The sequence below is a fragment of the Rhopalosiphum padi genome, chromosome 4 (genome assembly GCF_020882245.1).
Source record: "Rhopalosiphum padi isolate XX-2018 chromosome 4, ASM2088224v1, whole genome shotgun sequence".
In the NCBI taxonomy this organism is placed as follows: domain Eukaryota; kingdom Metazoa; phylum Arthropoda; class Insecta; order Hemiptera; family Aphididae; genus Rhopalosiphum; species Rhopalosiphum padi.
The window spans coordinates 13555934-13579702 of record NC_083600.1 but is presented as its reverse complement, the minus strand read 5'-3'; the positions used below and the strand labels follow the sequence as shown (position 1 = coordinate 13579702).

Genomic DNA, 23769 nt, shown 5'->3' with positions numbered 1-23769 from the left:
ATAATATTTGAACATGCATTAAGTATATCAGTTGTATATATTATTGATATTATTACAATCTAAAAAAGTCTTAGTTATTATACTGTCAAATACAATTTAAAATTTTAAAACGTGCAAATTATATAATATTATATGCAAAAATCTCAAAATGCATTGTTAAAGTTTATTATTGAACTCATTAAAATGTGATTCAAAGTTGTTAGTTATCAATTTTTCGGACACCAAGTACAAATATGCAAATGCATGAAGTTCCGGGCCCTACTAATGCGTATACGCATTATATATGCATTATATACATAATACATGTATATGTAAATATAATAAATATATTTATTGTCGTAATCTATATATACTTACAACGTAAACTATATATTCAGTACTGACTGTATTGGTAGGTTGAAGCCTGTGCTTTGTAGGTACTTACCTATTATATTTACTGTATTTACTTACGTCGGCGAAATATGACGCTCGTTAGTCGTGTGCTGTATCCCGCAACAACACCTCATGCCAAAATAACTCGACAATGTTACGATGATAATATAATGATAATAATAATTACTATTATTATTGCTATTAAAATCCCGAATGTTTGTATATCAAACAAACTGGAAACCCGCGATAAGCCTCATTTCCGGGCGTACACGGAATAGTAAACATTTAGTAAGTGTAATATACATACATATACATACGTACGTACTATACGACCGTAATGGTACAATTATTATTATATTATTAATAGGCCGCCACCCCATTGTCGCCTATACATTATATTTAATACGTGCTTTGTACGGTGGCAATTAACGCGTGACGTGTCAGACAAATACAAAACGTTTAGTGCACGGTACATGGGGCTCTTATAAGACTGACGTTATACATTGTAATAGGTACCTATATACATCATGTCGGTACACTTAAAATACCATGAAATCCGCTCCGGCCATAGGGTCATACACAGTACACGTTAAAACTTAATACGTCTCATGAATGCGTGTGTGCGTGTGTGATGAATCTGCAAACGTATTGTGGGTACGTACACTACCTCTACACCTTTTCAAGTGCGACCGTGGTATAAACGTATTAACTGTAACCGCGGTTTAATGAAAGCCGGTACCAACACCACAAGCGTACGATATTATTTTGCACGCACACGTATTTCTCATCCAGTCGTGACTTCTTGTTAAATTCAATTTTTTAGATTTTTTTCCATAGTAGTAGTATACAATAAAATGTAAATAAAAATCATCATTACAACACTTTGTTTTCATCAACCGATGTATATAAATTCAATGAGGTTCTCATCAAATTTGTTGAGGGTAAACTCAGCACGATTTTAATAATTTCAATTGAAAACTTTAGTGTGTTCAAAAAAAGATTTCCATGTATTATTATATTATTTATATGACGTAATTTATAAAAATATATTTGGTCTTTTCAGTTCAACGTCAACACCATAACATTTGGTATGCATTTTTATGATTATCTATTATTGGTATAACCAGTTAAATATAATATATTTTGTTATCGTCGATTCTATTTGACGAAAAATAATAAACATATTTCACTAGCGGAAAATAATTTCTGTTTTCTGTACCTTAAAAATATATTTTATTTGGTTTTCAATAAGGAATTAAATCACTCACTACACAAACAAAAACTATTTTTTTTCTCAAATTCATTGAAAGTATACACGGTATACACATGGTTTTTTAAAAAAATCTTGAGAATAAACGGAGTACCCTATAGGAACACCATTGTATATATTATACTGATTGATTCACCAAGCATGCTCAGCTACACTTTTGCTTCTAATAATCCGTTTATTATAATTTTAATATTTTATAGTTTCATACGCTAGACTGCTAAAGCGATATTATGATGAGTGTTTAATATTTAAACATTTTTTAATCGGATATTTATAATTTCAGTATACTGAAAACCGAGAATTATATTTTATTATAAATGTATAAATACAGATACAGGTACACGTTTTTATAATACGAAATGTGATATTTTTCTTTGAAAAATGGCTAATGGCTAAGAGCATAACACTCACAAAAACCTCTGTATGAATGTAACTTAGAGGAACGGTTATATACATTATTATATTATAATATAGGTACAAGTATATGCGTGTAGCGTAGTTTTTGTGTGTTCTATAAAAACATGTGTGAAAAAAACGAATTTAGTGAGACTGCTTGATAAATAGATGAAAATATTGAACGCAATAAATCGGTTTATACGAGGGAAAAAAGTTTAATTTTAATCTCGGTGACGTCGTTAATCCCAAAAAACTATCACGTATACAATCCTTGACGCACGTTTATGTTTGAAATTACGATCGTTTTGGCTCGTGTTTAGGCTCGTTTTGTACAACACAATGTCATATATTATGCGCAATGTGATGTCATATAGTATAGTATAATAAAAACATTTTTAATGTAACAAACGACGTTTTGAGTGCAAACGTTTTGGACGAAATAATTTTTATTAGTGTCCGAAATTGAGTGGCGTAAAAATTCGCGTACGTAACGATCAAACGAATAAAATATTACCTACGCGTAATAGTATGCGAGTGCGTTATTATTAATTTTTTTTTTGTGCTAAATTATAGTATAATAATACTTATGTAATATTGTGTTTTACTACGAACGCATGTGATTTAACGCGCGTGAGTAGCTTCCTCCAACACCGCCATCTCCACCACCTTTACAACCAACACCACCTCCACAGCCCCGCATTTGTATGTATCGCCGGGTGGTGGTACAGAGGACGTGGCGCGTTTCCCCAGAGCATATTGGGCGGTGGTCCGTGTAATTGTTTCCTAATAATAGCGCCCGCGTTTCGGTTTTAATGTCCGAACGAGCGCATGTAGAATGTGACCGCAGCGAGTATTAATTTCCACGTGATTAACGACCTTTGCGTGGCGGTCCGCCGCTGACCACCCCGCCCGGTTTTCCTCGTTGCCAGCTCCGGTAGCCATTCCAAAATGAATAGCCATATCTCATCCGCGCCGATCGCGCAAAAGCTTTGCCGCCGACAGGTCAGACAGACGTGCGCGTGTTCCGGTCGGACGAACCGAGCGCACACGCACGCTTACACTGACACACTCGCGTAAACTAACACGCTCAAAGGAGATTGTAGTTTCTGCGGAGCTCAAGCGCGGTGTGGTGAGGAAGCAAAAAACAAAATTTTTTTTCTTATGGTTCATTAGGCTCGTATCTGCAAGGAATAACCCCCTCCCCCTCCCTTCTAATCCAATAATGTCGTTATACACGTTGGGCGCATGTTATTAATACAATAATATTATCGTAAGTTTATAATACCTAGCCATGTTCACACCCCCAACATTTTTCGAGATTAGAAGAGACGTGCCCCGGACGAGCCAAAATATTAAAATATTTTACCATCGTATTATAACGTTGTTATATAATATATATATATGTATATTATATATAAACATATTAATATTGTAATATATTGTAACATAAAAACTATAAACGATTAGGATGAGGAATATTCTGAACCAAGTTGTTTATCGTCGGATTATACTAATGAAATGGGCGATTATACAATAGGCGATAAATCCTTCCGAAAGCAAATTCTTCTACGGCTTAAGTAATTTAATGATTTTATTGGAAAATTATAAAAAAAAAGAAAATTGAAAATTTTAAAAATACTCTAAATTGTATTGTATGCTTTAAATTTTTTCCAAATTAACTTGTCCTTATTAATTATTCTTTTATACATAAACATTAATATACATTTTATAATGTTGTATTTATATTAAATTCAATAATAATATATACAATTATACAATGTTTATAATTTATTGTAGATAAGGTAAAAGAAAAATTCTTATTATATTTAAATGTTACTATAATTATTGATTTTTTGATGTGTTATATACATGAATATCAAAAATTGTTAATATTATTATCATGTAGAATTTGTATGATACCTAGTTAAATTTGAATTTATGTGCTCTTAAATTTTATAGCAATAACCTTCATATATTTAATAAGAAAACATATAATGTATTAATATAAGTATACTAGTATACTATAATAAGTACTAACCAATAATAATAATAATAATAAAAACAGTAGGTAAACAACTAAATTACACAAGATGATATATTATATATCACTCAACATCTGTCCTCCAAAAACTACATAACACTGTTATTCAATTTTATGAAAGTGCAGAAGTGCAGTTGATACATCAGAGAGTTCACAAGTATATCCTTCAAAAAAAATTCAATCTGATCTGGGTTCGGGAGAATTAAATTGCCAAATCTGGGATTATAAAACTTAACAATTATGAATATTCTAAACATTTTACAACCACCAATTAAAACTATTTGTTATAAAAACCTAATAATGGTCAATTTAAAAATTCTAAATAAAATATTAATTATTGAGACTTATTGACACCAAAAAAACTTGTCGTTGTCTTTTTTTACCTGATTGTTTATATGCAAATTTTTTGAACACCGTACTAAAGTTTGCATCGGTTGATTAAAATTAGAAAAAATAGAAAAGAATTAATTAAATATTTTCATTATTTTACCAGTACATAGATAATATAATATAGTATAATACGTAATGATGGAAATAATATTTATAATGATTTTAGCGGGGATCACACTAAGACCATTTGTAAAATGGAGGAGAAAACTAATCTAAGGTTTGAACTCTATCTTGCTATAAACAGTTGTATATTTATATATAAATAAATAAGTAATAACACTTATAATTTTAATCACATATTAAAATATCAAAACATAAAATAAATTTATTAAAATGTACACATCTATTTATAATAGTAATTAATACTTATATAATATTATATTATGATGTATATATTTACTTATATATTAATATGTATGAAAAAAATTGCAATTACTGTAAAATTAACTTTAAACACATATAAACATTAAAAAAAAAAGCTACAATACGTATGGAGAGGGAGGATCTCTTCGGCACTCCCTTGAAGAAGTTCTTAGTTTTTAAATGCATCGTTAGCACTGTTTAACAATTTTTACAAGGTAATTTATGAAAAAACTGCTGGCGATAATGAATTCTGGTTGCTCAATTTTCTACACCTATGATACTTAGATAGTATACAACTTTATAAATGGAGTGCGGTAAAAATCGATCCGTATAGACCGAACTACCGAAGACTATACTTGTATATATAATGTGTGTGTGTGTGTGTGCGCGCGCGCTCGTCCCTCGAGTATTTACTAATTTAAAGTGGTCGCCGCGGTGTAATGGAGGGTTTACGTTTCAAGAACTTGTACAGCTTTAAAACGTCGAGTTGGACAATAAATATAGAAACTATAATTAATACACGTAACATCGTAATAGGCCGATGTATCAATATAATATACTATTATACTGTTATAATTACTATTTACTATTGTATACCAACTGGCTACTATCGGGAAAACCTCAAAATAGAAAACATCGTAATAAAAAATTGACGAGTACACATTTAAGATTCAAAGTATATTCATTAATATAGATGTGTGATTTTTGTTGTTAATTTTTAGTAAATTTTAATATACTACTTTTGTTCCCGATTTGATTTAGAGAATAATAATAAAACAACACCAACACGCAGCATAACGCAAATTTAAACTTAATCTTTGGAAGAAACTTGGCGCAAACTTATTTTACACCATTGTAATTATTTTCAAGGCTTTGATTAATATAATAATATCGTGTTGGAAGTATATTCCTATTGTTTTGTCTCCACTGTAGACTAACCCGTTTTCCCCACATACTTATAATTCATAAAATTGTAGCTTGCAGATAATACACTTATCTCTAATCTCTATATAAATATATATTTGCAGCAACGACCTCTTCTTTTCCAGAAATATGTCAGATATATATGCGCCCGATATACGTGTACGGCGTTTTAATATATTTAAATATCGGTTATTGTTAATTAATTCCACTTGGTATTTATGTAGAGAATCAACTTTCAACATAAAGTTTTGTATAAACGAAATGCAAATCACGGCGCTTTTCTGAAAACTCAAATTATTCAAAAACCGTCGCATTTTTAGCTCAGTTGTGGATAATTCTGTTAGAACAAAGTTAATCATCCGTGCGAACACCAGAACGCACTCAAAGATAATTTATTTTTCAATTAAGTACAATATCCATTCAATCGTTTTTAATTTTTTTTCTTGATTATTTTAAGAAATTCATTATACACAACTGCTTTTTTAAAACTATAACTTACTTTCACTGTTTTAAATCAACTCACACCACTTGGCTTATGTTAATTGTATGCATATATTATACAGGGTGATTTACCAATTTACCATTTTACCAAATAAGCTCACCCTCATTTTTCTTTTAATAATGTTAAATTATAATACCATTTAAGTAGTATATTGTAGTGATATAGAATCGTCTATTTTTAATGAAAACCAAACCTTTTTAATCTATATTGTCAAGTAGACGATTTTTTAAATAAATTAGTATGTATCTGAAATTCAATTTGAAAGAGTAGTTTCTGAATTATTAAAATGTATACATTACGATAATGGTAATTAAAAATAGTATTACAGAATATAAAATAGATGTAATATTAGATTATTATATTGGTTATTACTCGGACAATGTTCACAAATTATTGATAAATTTATATTAATATTATGTACAAAATAAATTGTTCTTATCATCAGAGCCACATCTTCCAAACATAATATAATATAAGTTGAACGTATTATGAAGTTTATTACTCAAAATTAAGACTATAATATTTTTATTCACGAGATTTAGACACAACAATATTTTTAAAAAAATGTTTGAACTTTGTATGAACATTAAAGGTAAAACACAAATTTTCGTAAGGCGTTGTATTGGCTCTTTGTTGGCGTATCGCGTATGGACAAATTTATCGTACGGAGATCATTCATACAGCGTAAAAATAGACCCCTGATTAAAAATGTATAGAAAAATGGTAGTTCGTTTAAAAAAAAAAAAATTAGTATCGCCAAATTAAACTTTTTAAATCGTACAAAAAAACTTAGTAGGTATTTAAAATTTTTGGTCTTTAAGTATATTTAAGAATTCTAAAAATCAGTATTTAAATGAATTAATTCTCAAAAGTAAAAATGAAAATGAGCATGCTTATGTTAACTTGTGTATATAATATAATAAATATATCTTAACTTTGGCATAATAACAATTGTCTACTATTGATAAGTGTGCAGTAATTAAAATTTTGATCAAAGAATTGTTGAATATTATCATTCCATTGAATCTCATATTTCCACGTTCTTAGTATTATTGTAAGAAAAATATTTTTTTTAAAGGGAACACTTAATTTTTAAACTTTTTTTTTATAATTTAAGATATGTCAATGTCACGGGTTAAATAAGATAAGTTTAAAATGTATCTATAGGCGTACAGTTTTGTTATATTCTATGTTTTAGTTTACTACATTTTTAACTTGTAAAAAAGTTTGTTTTTAATTTTTAATTTATAAATTTATAATGTATTTCACTTGTGTTCATATTATATATTTAATGAAATATAGTTAATTTAATAACGAGAAAAACTTTATGGGAAAAAAGTATAAATTGTTCTTGGAAACTTCAATTATCGATAAACCACTCGTTATTGTTTTCATTAATACTTGTGAGTTGTGACGTTGTTGTTTCTTTAAATTTCAAGTTAATTGTTTCAAATTTGTTCACACTTTTTTTTCCAAGTACTGCAAGAATACTTTGGAAAAGTGTTTTGTGTATATTGAAAATGTATAGTGAAAGTTATTAACACTACGTGACATTATCATTGTGTTATCGTTGTTCAACTGTCAGATAATTTAAAAAGTTATTATACATTATATAAAAAAAATTTTTTTAGTTTTTATAAGTCAACATTGAAATGTTGAAATCGAAACTATTTTTTAATCATTATAGTTATATCTAATTTTGTATTTTGCTAATGTAAATACAACTTTTTTAAATCATAAGTTTTAAACTACATACTAGTACCTATCAAATTGTAGAAACAATTTTATTTCAAATAAATAATAAACTATATTAATGTATTTAATTCATAATTTCTTAGTAAGGGTATACACTCTAAATAAATAGTTTAAAAATATATTTGTACACTGTACACTATACTGATAAAATATAAAATTATTATACAGTTTAATATAAATATAATTTAATATTTTATCAGTATAGTGTACAGTGTACACAGGGATATTATTTCGGATGGGGTACTTTTAACAAAGACTGGCCACAAAAAATAAAAATTTATGAAGGTCTTGTTTTCAAGTATCAATATTAGGCCGTTTGAAATGTCACGTTAAGCAAGAGGTAAACTGCCTCAACTACCTATTATACTGCATAATAGTGCATACTTTATTCTGAATAGAATTATGTAGAACCAAATCATTTTATATTTTCGTTTATATTAATGTTATTTTTGTAAATCTAAAAACATAGTTAAAATTGATTACGATTAAATCAAATACTGAGTATAATGCTTAAAACCACATACTATCATTATGTTAATGACAACAATTTTTTTTTTTAATTATTTATTTACAGTCCCGTACATTTGAACTTTTATTTTATCTTTTCTTATGAAAATACTCAAATGGAAAAAAATCAATACAAAAAACATACCCACTCATTTTGTGCACTATGATAAGTTTTCATATCTTAAATGTAATATCATAATGTTTACTTTAATCGGAATGTTTTAATATTTGTGTCTAAAAATAAGTAAAATATTTGTATTTTATAGCAGAAAAAAATCAAGATAAATCCGTTAAAAAAAGAGATGCATGTGTATTACCCAACGTAAAAATAAGTTTATCGTATATTTAAATATCGAGGAATACGGACAAGACGTAATTTTTATTTTTAACAGTAATATATTATTATCGTATCGGTTGTTATAGCTGAGTTAATATATTAAAGTTGGTAATTCACGACAGTTTTGCTTTTTTAATCTAGCAGTATACAAAATGTTGGAATATTGTATTCGCTCATAGTTCAAAATCTATAGGCAAAAAAATAAATAAGTACGTTTTTTGGACCGTAAATAATTTTTATTGACAGATTAAAACAAAATAAAACAATATCCTCGTTATAACTGAACAGCTAACAGAAAATTGATCATTTTCTCTCGAAGCTATTATTTAATTTTCGGAGCGATTGACATAATCAACACGTCAATTCTTTACTTCGCTTGAGTTACACTAACCCTCAATATCTGTTAAATCAATGTTTTATCTACAGAGAGAGAATGTGATGAATTGCCGAATCCGGAACACGGCGTTGTGCAAATGACCGGAAGACTATTTAGTGACAAAGCTACTTACAGCTGCGAGATTGGATATCAATTGATTGGCAGAGACCACAGAACTTGCCACGCCACCGGCTCGTGGTCTGGTGTAGCGCCTTTCTGCAAACAAAGTGGTTAGTACCTACCTATATTTTATTTCATTATTCAATTTATGTACGAGGATCTCCAGTTAACCATAAATGAGTCATTTTGTTTTGTCGCTTTTTTATTTGTTAAAATATAACCACCTTAATAATATTAATTTCTAACTACCAACTGGAATATAATAAATAAACTCGTTAAAATCTCAATGTTGATATTTACTCTTACATAAATAAAATATGATGCATGAGGTGTTTGAGTTTCAACCAGCAGTATAATTAAATAAACATATTAACTAAGAACCGTGTACGTCACTCAAATGACATTTATTATGAAATATGTACCGTTGTGTATCAAATGTGTATTATTCGGTGTATTTATTAATTAGGCAGAAGGAAATAATAAATGAAATACATTACAAATTTAAATAACTGAGACCAATTTAATTCAATATTTTTTTATATAAATCAATATTCATCGTTTGAATACATTTTACTAAATTAATTTCATAAATCATTATATAGGTGATTCTTTTATTAAATAACACTCATTATTTTACAAATATAATTTTTTTTTAATGTTTTATTTTGACAAGAAATTATGTAAAAAAATATTTTCAAAAATATTAATAGATTTTAAAATAATGAGTGTTGTTCAATAATAGAATCACTCAGTATAGGTAATTAATATTTTTGATAATATTATTAGTCAAGCACTGTGCATTTGACATTTACATATCTCTGTGGAATATACACACAAAAAATTTAAATGTAGGAATGTAGGATACAAATTATTTCTATTGTTAAAGGAATTTTAATATACATTTAACTTCGCATATTTTTATTTATTTAAAGTTTTCTGATTATTTGGGAAATACTTAATGGAAATATTATTAATAATTTTACATAATATGAACCTTTCAAAAAAATGTTAAATTTAATAATTGTATTTTTTAAAGCATGTTTAAGTAGATAATTTTAAGTTATATAATACTCGAGAGCACTGGTTATTAATATTTTATTTATAATATTAAACATCATATTATAATAGATGAAACACTTTTGTTCACACTTGAAAAATGTTCCTTGTCTCTTTATATTATTTTTCTATTTTTAACGAGACTAGTCAAGTAAGTCAAGTATCTTAACAGAAATATATTCTATGTAATTACATTAACATAATAAAAATTAGAGTCTAGTTGTTAAAAACACTTTTGACGATATATAACAGTAGAGAAAACAGATAAATCGATAAAACTGTTTACGTGAATTAAATTACTTGTGTTGTTTGTATTTTACAGTGTTTTGCAAATCTCCTCGTGTAATCGAAAATGCAGGTAACAATGCTTTTCCGGATCAGCAAACATTCGACGTTGGATCTGAAGTTGAGTACCGATGTAAAGACGGATTTACGATGAGAGGTTTCGCCAGGGCTAAGTGTTTGGCAATGGACATATCAGCTTCATGGTTTGGACCAGATATAACATGTGAACGTGAGTCTTAAAAATTTATTATAACTCTTTCGCAAATTTTGGGTTTATTTTCATTTAAATTGTTAAGTACAAATCTAATATCATCTAGTTTTATGAATATTTTAAAAGATTATCAAAAACAGACTAGTTGTCACGCAATTTATTACAATTTTTCAAATTATTTTAATTTTGAAATATTCATAGTTCAATAGTTCATACATAACTTCTGAATAAATTTAAACCAAAATTATTCTTTCCAAGTTATTTACATCAATATCTTAAAACTTATTTTCCATAAATCATTATAAAATAAATAAGCCTTCTTCAGTTGGGCTATGGATCTAAAAATCAAGTTTTTATAATTCTAGCAATAAATTTATTTGATATTATAGATATATATATAGAGTATAGATATTTTTTAATCAACGTTAAAAAAAAAAATTGTTATTCGCTTTTATATTATATTTATGTATACCTACTATATGAGAAATTAAATTAAATGTTGAGGTCCATTTATCTAATAGCTTTTATAAATATTTATTTGAAGAAAAAAGTTGGTAGTATTTAGTTACAAAAATTATTTGTAAATACATTTATTATCTATAAAGTGCTTAATTTAATATAATACAAAACGCCCAAGAAAATGTATTTTCTCTAGTTGTTAAAATATACATTTTTACTATTTTAAATTACTAAAAGTATGCATTAAAACAGTTTCAATATTACAATTATTAAATAACAGGAAATTACGAACATTTCACCAGTCCCCCTTCTTTATTTTTTAATTTATGGTTAAACCGGTGTTGCACAAATTCACACTAATGGCACACTAATGTTTGACCGAAAAAAATTTAAAAATTTTAAAAAGGGCTGGTGAAATGCTTGTCAAGAAATTCACATTTTGAGATTTTATTTTATACTTACAGTATTAATATTATAATATATTATATTATTATATTATAATATCGATGTCGCCGTATCTCAATACACGACTCCGCTCACCTAAACTTTAAATACTTATAAATGTATATACTACTCTTATTACTTATAATACTTTCAGCGAGGACTTGTGGTACTCCTGGTGTAATTCCTAACGGTTGGCATCAAGGCGACTGTTCAGACTTCGGTTGCCGTGTGTTCTACAAGTGTTCGGACGGTTACGAACTAATTGGAAAATCGGAACGTCTCTGTCATTCTGACGGATATTGGGTACCAAAAGATTTACCCTCGTGTGTGCGTAAGTACTTCAATGCCGAGTTCGCGTGGTCGTTCTCTGCCGACCTGTGACGATTTCCGACAATAAACCATTATGGTTTTTTTTTATCTTCTTAAAGTCTAATACGCCTATAAAACGATGTACTAGTGCTCTTGTCTTGATATTTGGTAACATTATTCGGCTACTCGTAAATTGTATTATATTATTATAAAAATTAAAACGTTTAACCTGCTGTTTTTATCTAGTAAAATATCTAAATTCACAGCAGTGTAACAATAATTAGTTTTTTCACGCCTATTCTAATATTATAGGTATCTAACACTGACTATTTTGTTTGTCACCGAATGAAAAACTCTTATAATAATGAGTTCGAAGTGGGAGACGGTTTGAGTTTAATGAGTTATTACATATTAGTAAACAATAAATTCTCTAAATCCGATGCAGCAACTCTAACTAAACGTATAATATACAATTTAATTTAAATGTAGCTAATAATAAACATGTTATAGTACCGTTTATAAACCAATCTGCGTGTGTTAGCATAATATTGAAACTACTATAGTCTATAATATACACTATTCAGATACCTGCCACAATAATAACAGTTACGGATCATGGAATATAACGTATAGGTATATATATATTTATTGACCGGTAAATTTTTGACCATATACCTGCCTACCGAAGTGTTTCGCAAACATAACTTATGGGTGAATTTACGTTCAGTTACTGTTTGGCGTTGTTTTCGCGTGTGTTGTGGTTTCAGCGGTTGACTGCGGTCCTCCCGAAAGCCCGTACAACGGAAACGCGGTATTCACGTCTACGTCCTACAATTCGGTAGTATCATACGAATGTAAATACGGGTACATACTATCCGGTGAGCCGACTAGGCGGTGCGGTGCAGATGGCAAGTGGTCAGGCACAACGCCAATATGTCAAGGTAAATGCAAAAATGAGAATTTAAAGGCGGGCCCAGAAAAGAACTACACAGTAAACGATTTAGTTTGGGAATTTAAATTTACGTTTCCACAAATGAATCTTTATCATCAAATATTTAATACCGTAACATAATATATAGATATCAAAAGGATAATTTAGATTTATAACTTTCCTTTTTAATGTGAAATAAAATTATATTTATTTTTAATATCGAATTTTGAATATAAACAAAATTTAAGCACTCATTAAGGGATCGTTTTGTTTCTTTGAAAGACATATTATTATATATGATATATACCTAATATAATACATTCAATTTGAAAATTGAAAACCAGTCTATCGTTTAATATTAATTTCTAAGTTTTTGTTTTTCATAGCATTATGGCTGTAGGTCAACGGCGTAACGATTATTGTTCTTATGATTCGTTTTTAGATTTACCATCAATACCATCATCGCTGACGGTTATTGGTTATTACTTTATTAGCTATAAAATGGTTTGATTTTATTAACATAAATTATAACATACTTACATAACTATTTAAAAAATATGATTATTCGTACCCAGATGCTCAAAGTATTATATTGATAAGAACATATAATATTACTCGTATATAGCGCAAAAGTGTTATTATTTATTAGCTATATTTATACTATTGGAACTCAGTAAACCCCAATAAATCGTGATTCATATTGATTTGGCTGTACACCCTTTAAGTTTTTTTTTTTTTTTTGAATCCACCCAAAACAATAAAAATGTAACGATAGAGATAGATTGCGGATCTCCGGGAGAGCTTCATAATGGTTGGCTAGAGAACACTGAAAGCGGCACTGGTCTAGGCGCAACGATTATTTACCGATGTCAAGACGGAATGCTTCTTGTAGGGAATTCTTCGACAGTGTGCCTTGCCGATGGACAGTGGCGTTATCCACCACCGCTGTGCCTAGGTGAGTTTACATTAGTAGCCAACATGGTCGCTTTAAAATAATATATACTTATATCATAACGACTGCTACTGATCTGTGTAATTATTGGCAATAACACAGAAATGTATTATTTTTTGTAATAGCATTTCCCACTATGGCTATATTAAAATAAACGTAATCATATAATGGGTAAATTTTCGTTACAGCTCCATGTGTCGTACCGGTTATTCAACAAGGACACGTGAACATCACTCGATCAAATGATTCTACTCCTTATATACCAAAAACAACTGGTGGTCCCATTTTAGCGAAACACGGTGACAAACTGTCTGTAAAGTGCAATGCAAAATATGAGCCAGCTGTTGGAAACAACGATCTTGCTACGTGTAATAATGGTACCTGGACTTACATTCCGAAATGCGAACCAGGCAAGGCATATTATAATATGTTTATTATTGTTTTCGTTTTCTAAATACTTATATAGGTGAATAATAATTCTAAATTGATTTTAATAAGCATTTTTTTTTTCATAGTGTATATTTTTTTATTCAGAATATTTTGATATTTAAAAAAAAATTAATTGGATTCATATAGGATAGCAGTTTCCAACCCATGGGTTGTGGACCATATAATATTAACATTACTAACGTATATATTTAAAATAATATTATTTTATATTTTTATTATATATACCTAATAATACGTACATATGTGTGCTATTAGTCATTAGTGGGTCTCAAAGATTTTTTTTAAAATTGGTGGTTCACAAAACTATAAATGTTGAGAACCGCTGATTTCGGACCTTGCAACAATTTTATTTATCAATAAAGTCGAATTGAAGGTATAAAATATAATTTTCAACTTCTCACTTAAAATTGTGAGTTTTTAGGATAATTGTTATTGCTAAAAAATCTACTTAAAATGTATTAATTATTTGTATGTTTTCGTAAATCAGGTAAATAATTACCTATATTTCGACTATGTATGTAGTGTTAACTGTTTAATAAACATTTTGTATACAATTTATAAACTCTTACTTTATCGCATTACATCTTTATCTATAGATTTCTGTAATATAATGTCTGATTCGTAACAGAATAATACATTATACAATATTTTAATTTTAGTGATACTAAACAAGTTAAACTATTAAATGGGACCATGATAATTATTGAGCTCATTAAAAGATTTAAATCAATTTTTTCAGCTCATTGCAAACGTTTACCACTGATTCCAAAAAACGGCATAGTTTTGGCACCACGAATGGGTCACGGTGCCAAGGCAAAGTTCTCATGTCGAGATGGCTACACATTGGTGGGGGACCGATACACAGAATGTCGGTACGGAAATTGGTCCGGAGAAACTCCAAAATGCGACGAAGGTATTTAACATTTGGTTAATATATTACTTTCCATTAATTTCTGACATTCGACAGTGAAATACCTTTTTTTTTTCAGTTTATTGCACTTTCCCTGGTTATATAGATCACGGTAAAGTTTTATTAGTGGGAAGTATGGGTGTTTATGACTATAGACCATATGTTCGTAAGATAAAAAATAACAAGCAAATTTCGTTTGAATGTGATCGGGAATACGTAATCGAATCAGGACCTGTAGGTGCAACCTGTATCGGAGGAAAATGGAGTCCTGGATATCTACCTAAGTAAAATTATAATAATCATAATATTGTCTCGATCTTAGAAAAAAATATTTAGAAACGAAATTGTTACGCATAATTATTATTTAAAAATATATTTGTACTATTATTATTTTTAGGTGCGTACCGTCAATACATCCAAAACTTAGACTCAGTAGATCTATTAAGAATAGTACTGATAATAATACAAATGAACTGATTACGGAAAAACCTGGTTTTTATCAAATTGTTAATTTAATAACATCCATAAAAGCTTGGTGGAAAAGAAGTAAACGTGCGTTATCAGCACAAAATCAACAAGTTATGAAAGCTAAACAGACATCTAATAAAGATCAAACAGCTAAAAATCCTGGAGTAAATAGAGGATCTAGAGGTCGGGAATCCGGGGATTTATCATTCAAAGATTATGACAACGAAGACGGTAACTCTACAATAGATGGAGAAAAAGCACCACACAAAGGTTCTAAAGGAAAAGGAAAACACGGAAAACGAAAAGGTAGGTTTTATATTTAATCGTATAGATAAAGAAATATATTGTTGTTATTATTTGGACAGGGATTTTAATGCATTTTTAATTGTTTTGATTGTACAATGCTTTCTTAGTAAAAAATGTGATTCATAAAATCGATAATTTAATATTTAAACTATTATTTATAGTATTTTAATAATTTTAAATGCACATTATGCAAAAGTTTTATATGCAATTAACTTAAACAAAGTATTTAATTTCATAAAATTATTTCGAGAAATTTGTTATTATTGTGTATTAATTATTTCAAAAAGTATTGACTTATTTAATTTTTTTTTTAAATTTTTAGTTTCATAGTTTTCTAAAACTATATAACATTTTTACATAACTTTAACGTTAAAATATATAAAAAAAAATAGCCCTATATTAATTAACTACATTTTAAATATAAGTTGCCATTTGAAAATCAAAAGTTGACAGTAGTTTCACTATTTAATAAAAGGGTGAAAAAAATAAAAATTTCATACAGATTGAAAAAAGCATGAAACAAAATATTTTGAAAAAAAAATGAAAAAAAGTCAATACCTGACGAAATAATGAGTGTTGAATGATAAAAGAATCACCCGTACATACTGCACTAAACTTCACCGATCAATGACCATGGTTAATTGCTAAAATGTAATAAATGCTACATCGCGGTTACATGTCTCAGTACATGCCTCAGCTCTGTAATATTTTTAGTAGTGGAATACCACTAAAAATATATCGTTCAAAAATTGAAATAAAATTTGTAATATGACTGAAATAGTTTATATATTATTTTTTTTCGATAATATATTTTATAGATACCTACAGAGTAGTTCTGGTGTTAAAAATGACTCGTAATTCTTACCATTTGTTCCAAAACTAAAATAAATATTATTGTAAAAATATATCATTACTAAAATTATAATTTGTTTTCATACTTTTTTTAATTGAAATTTTTGGTTTTTCGTAAAAGTATTGTTTAATATTTTTTATGACATTGATTTGGAGTGCTATAGTAATCATATTATACCGATATATAGGTACAGTACGAGTATACATACATTTTTTGTTTTTATTCACAGTTGGTCCTTGTGAACCTCTAACAAATAGCTCTAATATACATATTGAAATTGTGCGACCAGGAAGGCATGCAAATGTTACTCATTCACATGGAACCTTACTCAAAGTATCGTGTGATCATGGATACCAACCTAACGTAGTAAATGGAACAGCCAAATGCTGGAGAACTCGGTGGAAGCCAGCAAAACCTGACTGCAAACTTAGTAAATTAAATTAACTTTTTCATAACACTTGTTTAGTACTAGTAACTATTATAACTATTTTAATACTTCATTTACAGAACCTTGCTTAATACCATATTCAGCTAATGGCTTTTACAGTAAAGTGGAACCCACGTATTTAAATGTAACCGAAAGTTCAGAATTCATGGACGGTGAAATCGTAACTATTACATGTTTTTCTGGATTTAACTTGAAAGGCCCTTCAAGAATGGAATGTAGAAAAGGCGACTGGGATATTGGAACTATTTCCGAGTGCACTCCTGGTAACATAATTATTTATTTTAATTAAATACAGAGTTATGCTTGATGTTTTTAGCTGTTTTAGGTATACACTATATTATTATAATACGATTTAGTAATAATAAGAAACAGTGTATATTAATAATAGCATTAATATAGATAAGTATAGTGGTATAGAATTATAGTGATCAACATTAATGAGATCTATACTTGTAATTAGAGATCCATTGATTGGTGGTAAATAAAGAAATTTTAATTGGTGGAGAGATTATAATTACATAATTTACAATTTAAAAATCGATTTGAAACATCATTAAACGTATGATTTCAGCTCCATGTGAGTTGCCGGCTATAACACACGGGCAATACTTACTTGGGTATAGAGCAGGCCTTACGATAGCCAATGGATCATTCGTTACCTTCCAATGCGATCCAGAGTTCATAAAAACTACATCAGTTTCTATTGAATGTGTATTAGGTCGATTAGTTCCCAAAGTTCCTTCTTGTAAAAGAGGTAATGAACAATTTATTCCTAAATAAAATATAATAAAAGACATAATTTATTGTATAATAAATATGTAAGTAAAAAAAATGATAACAAATTTATTTCTAGATGGCGGATTATTCATTACTGGTGCGGATATTTTGAAAAAAAGCGAATTAGGCACCATTGATCTTTTGTCCGGACTTCGAGGATCTTGCGGACCCCCAGAATCGGTTCACGGATCAATGGTGTTTAGAAACGGAGAATTATTAAAAGACGCAGAAAAGAGGTAAGTACTACAAATATATAAGTGACATGCTATATTTATTTTTAATCTATGATAAACTGTGTTTCATTTTAGTTTTCCCGATGGGACAGAAGTAACATTTAATTGCATCGGGAACATAATAGATGAAAAAGTCACATGGCGAATAAGATGTGAGGACGGCAACTGGATTGGTCGATCATTAAATTGCAGTAAGTCGTTTAGCATATTTAGACGTAAGAGCGTATGTATATTGACGGTAAATTTCAGCGAAACCCGTCGAAACTATGAATTCTACTTTAGACAACACTACTTGTATGTTTCGAAACAGCGAGCCCAACGTGGTGACGTTTATAGGAGACACGATGATCACGAATGAGCTAACCGAGTTTAACGCAGGAACGGTTTTGGTAATTTTCCACTTATCAATTATCATAATATAAAATGACGAAAATAAATATATACTATTATAATTTATGTTATATCTTATATATCATCCGTATATGAGTATAGAGTATTATTTTGTGGTATGCTCGTTTTTAGGTATCTCGATGCTCAGACATTGGAAAATATGCAATGGAAGGATCCAACAGGCGAGTATGTTCGAATGGTGAATGGTCTGGACAACGTCCAGTTTGCTTTGGACTTAACCAAGAAAACGATTATGCACGTATGTTATACCAATATGATATGTATATTGCCTATACGAGCTTATTATTATATTTCGATTCGATATTCATTTCGCCTTTTTTATTATACACTTCTTAAGGTTTTCCTTTAATTAATAAATTCTGAATTTATTATTATTATTATTATTATTATTATTATTATTTTACTAACAATATCTCGTGCTAAAAACTTAATTTTTAATTTTTAGTCTCAATATGTCTCTGAAATCCATTTTAATAAGAAAAAAATTAAATTTATAAAATTATCAACAATATATACACCATAATATTATATCGTATTTATTATATACGCTTATAAATTATAATATGTAGGTAAAACATATTATTTAAGTCTAATTTAATCTAATAATATCTATTAGAGTAATAAATATAAGAATAATATTATAAATATTAATAATATTATTATAATTACGATCAATTAAAACGTTTTCTGTAAAATATTAACATGTTATTGTATTTTTAAAATATGACAAGACTTGAAAGTCGTCTATAATAATTTGTTTGTATCATGTACCGTTTAAAGTGGAAAAACCTCCAACAATACTGTTTCGCCATCAGCTAGGACCAATAGCACAAAGTAACGAGGGACGACTAGTCGTTTACCCAGGAACGATATTGCACATGGAGTGTTTGTGGATCAAACGATTCGGCACTCCGAAATGGAACGTCAGTCATTCGTTCCGGTAATGTGCTTGGTTTTACGTATTTTAATTTGAGTACATAATTTCATTACGTCCATGTCGGTGTTATAGAAAGTATCCCGAGGGATGGACCACTGACCCCGGCCGAGACCCGGATCTCGAATATCGGTTGAGTATTTATCACGCAAGCAGAGACGACTCCGGGTTATTTTCTTGCATTACCCCTACCAGACACACTCATTCTGTTGAAATAATCGTAAAAGGTTTGTATTTTTTAAAAAGAACTATGTTTTAATTAACTTAAAACTGAAATGATAATAATTACCTATGTAATAACAGCAACAATAATCACCGTGTGTCTTACAAATATAATATAATATTATGTAATAAATGAATATAGCCGTGCATTGTCCTTCTATCCCGTCGAAACGAAGTTTGATCATTGGTTCACAAAACACAAAACTAAACTCTCGTGTAAAGTTTTCTTGCGCTAGAGGCAACAATCTGATCGGGACCTCTGAAATCGTCTGTTTGCCTTCGGGTAACTGGAGCGATCCAATCCCCGCATGTGAGAGTAAGTTTATCAATTACTATAAATGTTATATAACTGTATACGGTTAAAACTAAAAAAAAAAATTTCTGCACAAAATGAAATGTAATATACTATATGTACATAGGTATATTATAACATGTTAAAAAATATACGTAATATTTACATAGTGGATTGCCGCAAAATATTGTTATAACCTTATTGTCGTATTTTATTTTTTATTTTTTTTTCGATAGTCATCGAGTGCGAAAAGATCGATAAACTAACTGACCCAAATTTACGAATAGCCACGCTCAGCCGTCAAGTGGGAGGAGAAATAATGTTTAGCTGCATGCAAGGATTCGGACTCGACGGGCCAACACATTCGACGTGCCTGCCAACCGGCGAATGGGAACAGCCGTTTCCTACATGTGCAGGTATATCATAAATTTGACACAATACGTTATTATGATTATTATTATTATTGCAAAACTAGGGGAGGCTATCGCGTTTTTGCGGGTACTCAGTGACTTCGAAAAACTGATCCCCTCCCCGCCATAACAACCACTCCCATCACCAACCATCCCGTTTTGATCTCGGGCCCTAAGTGTAATTGATATGTTGTAGCGGTCACTTGTCCCTGGCCAGGGGACCCGCCGCACGGTTACGCGGCCATCTCGCAAAACTCATACAGGCCTGGCGAACACGTGTCCATCAGCTGCGAACCGTACTACGTGTTGGACGGTCAGCCCAGGCTCGTTTGTGGGGACAACGGAGAGTGGTCAGCGCCAATGCCAATCTGTAAGTGGGACGGGTAGAGTGTGTTTGTATAGCGACTTCGAACGAATGCCGCCCATAGCATACTGGAGCGTCACGACGGATCTCCTGGCCAAAATATAACTAATTCCCGTCCGACAAATCCAGGGGTGGCCGACTCACGGATACGTCTTATCGAACATCAAAAACAAACTTTATATGACAATAATGGTTAATACCGTTAATTTTAACACATATACGAGTATAAATAGTTAACACAGTGATAATTTTCAATTTTGTCGTAAAACACGTAATATTTCAGAAAATACAAGTTTACTTATTTTTAAACTTTAAGCACAGATATTGATAATAATGTAAATATTTAAAATATTATCAATGTTCTTCAACTTAAAAAAAATGATAACTAAAATTGCCTTGTTATTTTCTAAGATACTATTTGGTTCGTGACGAAAGGATAACCAAATATAATATTAAATCTTCCCATAACGCTTTCACTGCTGACGACACGCATGCACGTTGTCAATTAATATCAGAACCGCCGTTAGATAGGTAACAATACATTTTTAATTTATATATACCACGCTGAGATAAAAAGAAATATATTAACTTTATATTATAATATAATACTTTATTTATGATTGATCACTATTCATTATTATAAGTATATTAGATCACATTAATAAAAAATATTATAACGTTTTAATTTCAAATAGATTTAATTAAAAAGTGACCACAATTAGGTACTTATGTATATTGAAGTATAAAATACATTTAGCATAATTTTAAACTCAAAAATTAATGGTTTAAATTATCGTATACATAAATACACTTTACCAGCGCCCAAAACGATTACTGAACATAACTATAAGATCAATTTGTTTTTGGCTTTTTATTTTTTTTCTCTCCATCCGATAACAGTATATTGTTGTAAATAATTTATTAACGCGTATTATTACGCTTCAGTGGTTGCACGTTCGTTCGTTTTTAAAATAATGATTTCGAAGTCGCTCTTCACCCGACGCCCGAACTGACCGACTGTATTGCCTTGTGATTCGTGTTCGCAGGTGTTCAAGCCTGTCCGTACCCGGGCACAGTGATCCGAGGCCGGATGTCCACCGTCAAGTTTTACTACGCCATTGGTGACGTGATCACTTTCAGCTGCGACGAAAACTTGAAAATCAAAGGAGCTCCTGTGCTACGGTGCCTTAAACACGGAAAATGGTCAAATTCCATACCGACTTGCGTGTCCAGGAACGAAACTCAGCGGACCTAAGTAGATTCGTGTCTTCGTCACTCACACAATATACCTGGCGACATACAACGTTATATTATATATTTCATACAACGATACGTGAAATAGTCACAATTATTCTTTGTATTATTGTTTATTATTATTATTTTTTTTATTTTGGATCTCCTGAATATCGTTTGAATTGTAAAATATTTACCGACTTCGTATTCCCAATGACACTATAATAGAAATAGTAAAATTCATAAGACCTTTAGTAAATTTACTGAACGTCGATATGCGTTTCCAACAACGTGTGAGAATTTGAATGGACGATGAGAAAATTAGAAGTGTTAGATTATGTCAGAATACGGTAAATTAATCCAGCGAAGAAATACAATTTGAATTAATTGCGTTTACGATTTATTACTACACAGCTGGTTCAACTGAATGTCACGTGGTAGGTGGGCATAGCCGTCCGTTTTCCACCTCGAGCGAGAGTTCGAATGCTCCGAAAATTCATTATTTGTTTATTAGTATACTCAGGCGAATCATGGTTATGATATACTTGTCTTATACTAACATACTAACATGATTAAACATTTTTGTGAATTCTTTAGATTTTAAACACCACTCTATAATATCTACAAGTAGTTTAAAAAACTTGATTTACAACTAACGTAACAAAATATGTGTATTAATGTGTCTGCCACATAGTACGAGTAGTACTTACCCATTATGTTTGTATAGTATACATAGTTTCTCAAATATTTATTATATATATATATATATTATATTTATATAATATATTATTATTGACAATAATATATACTCGTATTTATTTTACCGTTTTCAATATAAAAACGGCAGTGATATGATTTTAGAACCGAATGCAAACAAACAAAAATATATTATAAAAAATAGAATAATAACTTCTAACCCGTAATATTAGTAATAAAACCTTTTTTTTTCTGTACTCTCTTATAGAATTTATATTATTATATTATATACGTGCATATTATAGTGTAAACTCTCTATTAATTAAATCTAATATTATTCGTTTATTTATCCATTTCATAATCTCTTATATATTATTATATTATATTATAGGTTAACCTTGTTGTATTAATAGAATATATTATAATATATATTATGTATACCACATTATTGCATATTGTATTCAAAATACCAATAAAGTTAAACAATATACATTCAACTGTTGTTCAATATTAAACAGCCTACGGGTAGAAAGGATTTTTGTTTATTATTGCAATACGACTCGTTCTGCTAATATTTACTATATTTAGGCGGCGCGGGACAGTGGGAGTGATCCAAATTCCATCAGCCCACCGCTGCCTTAAAATATTCTAGTAAATCCTCGTGGGACATACCGTCTACACAACTATATAATTTTTTTTTCGAACATTACAATATTATATTTTACTTTTGGATCAATAACAGACTATGTAATATGGTATTGA

The 23769-nt window shown here is 29.5% G+C and overlaps 1 protein-coding gene across 6 annotated transcripts in view; it reads left to right on the top strand.

Moving 5' to 3' along the window:
* The window catches only part of LOC132929133 (sushi, von Willebrand factor type A, EGF and pentraxin domain-containing protein 1), a 59520-nt gene extending 36016 nt beyond the window's left edge, over window positions 1–23504 (top strand). Inside the window, exons 4-25 of one of the 6 annotated variants that reach the window (XM_060994249.1) lie at window positions 9284–9463; window positions 10732–10923; window positions 11963–12139; window positions 12885–13058; window positions 13824–14003; window positions 14189–14410; window positions 15190–15363; window positions 15440–15644; window positions 15758–16134; window positions 17217–17417; window positions 17495–17698; window positions 18007–18189; window positions 18289–18448; window positions 18521–18636; window positions 18695–18834; window positions 18968–19094; window positions 19637–19796; window positions 19866–20017; window positions 20155–20328; window positions 20541–20720; window positions 20911–21084; window positions 22125–23504. In XM_060994249.1, the coding sequence (XP_060850232.1) occupies window positions 9284–9463; window positions 10732–10923; window positions 11963–12139; window positions 12885–13058; window positions 13824–14003; window positions 14189–14410; window positions 15190–15363; window positions 15440–15644; window positions 15758–16134; window positions 17217–17417; window positions 17495–17698; window positions 18007–18189; window positions 18289–18448; window positions 18521–18636; window positions 18695–18834; window positions 18968–19094; window positions 19637–19796; window positions 19866–20017; window positions 20155–20328; window positions 20541–20720; window positions 20911–21084; window positions 22125–22333 (4061 nt within the window). In that variant the 3' untranslated portion in view covers window positions 22334–23504. Of the gene's footprint in view, window positions 1–9283; window positions 9464–10731; window positions 10924–11962; window positions 12140–12875; window positions 13059–13823; window positions 14004–14188; window positions 14411–15189; window positions 15364–15439; window positions 15645–15757; window positions 16135–17216; window positions 17418–17494; window positions 17699–18006; window positions 18190–18288; window positions 18449–18520; window positions 18637–18694; window positions 18835–18967; window positions 19095–19636; window positions 19797–19865; window positions 20018–20154; window positions 20329–20540; window positions 20721–20910; window positions 21085–22124 lie in introns of all 6 variants that reach the window. The other 5 variants (XM_060994250.1, XM_060994248.1, XM_060994251.1 and 2 more) reach the window with 5 other exon arrangements.
* Window positions 23505–23769: the final 265 nt, after the last annotated feature.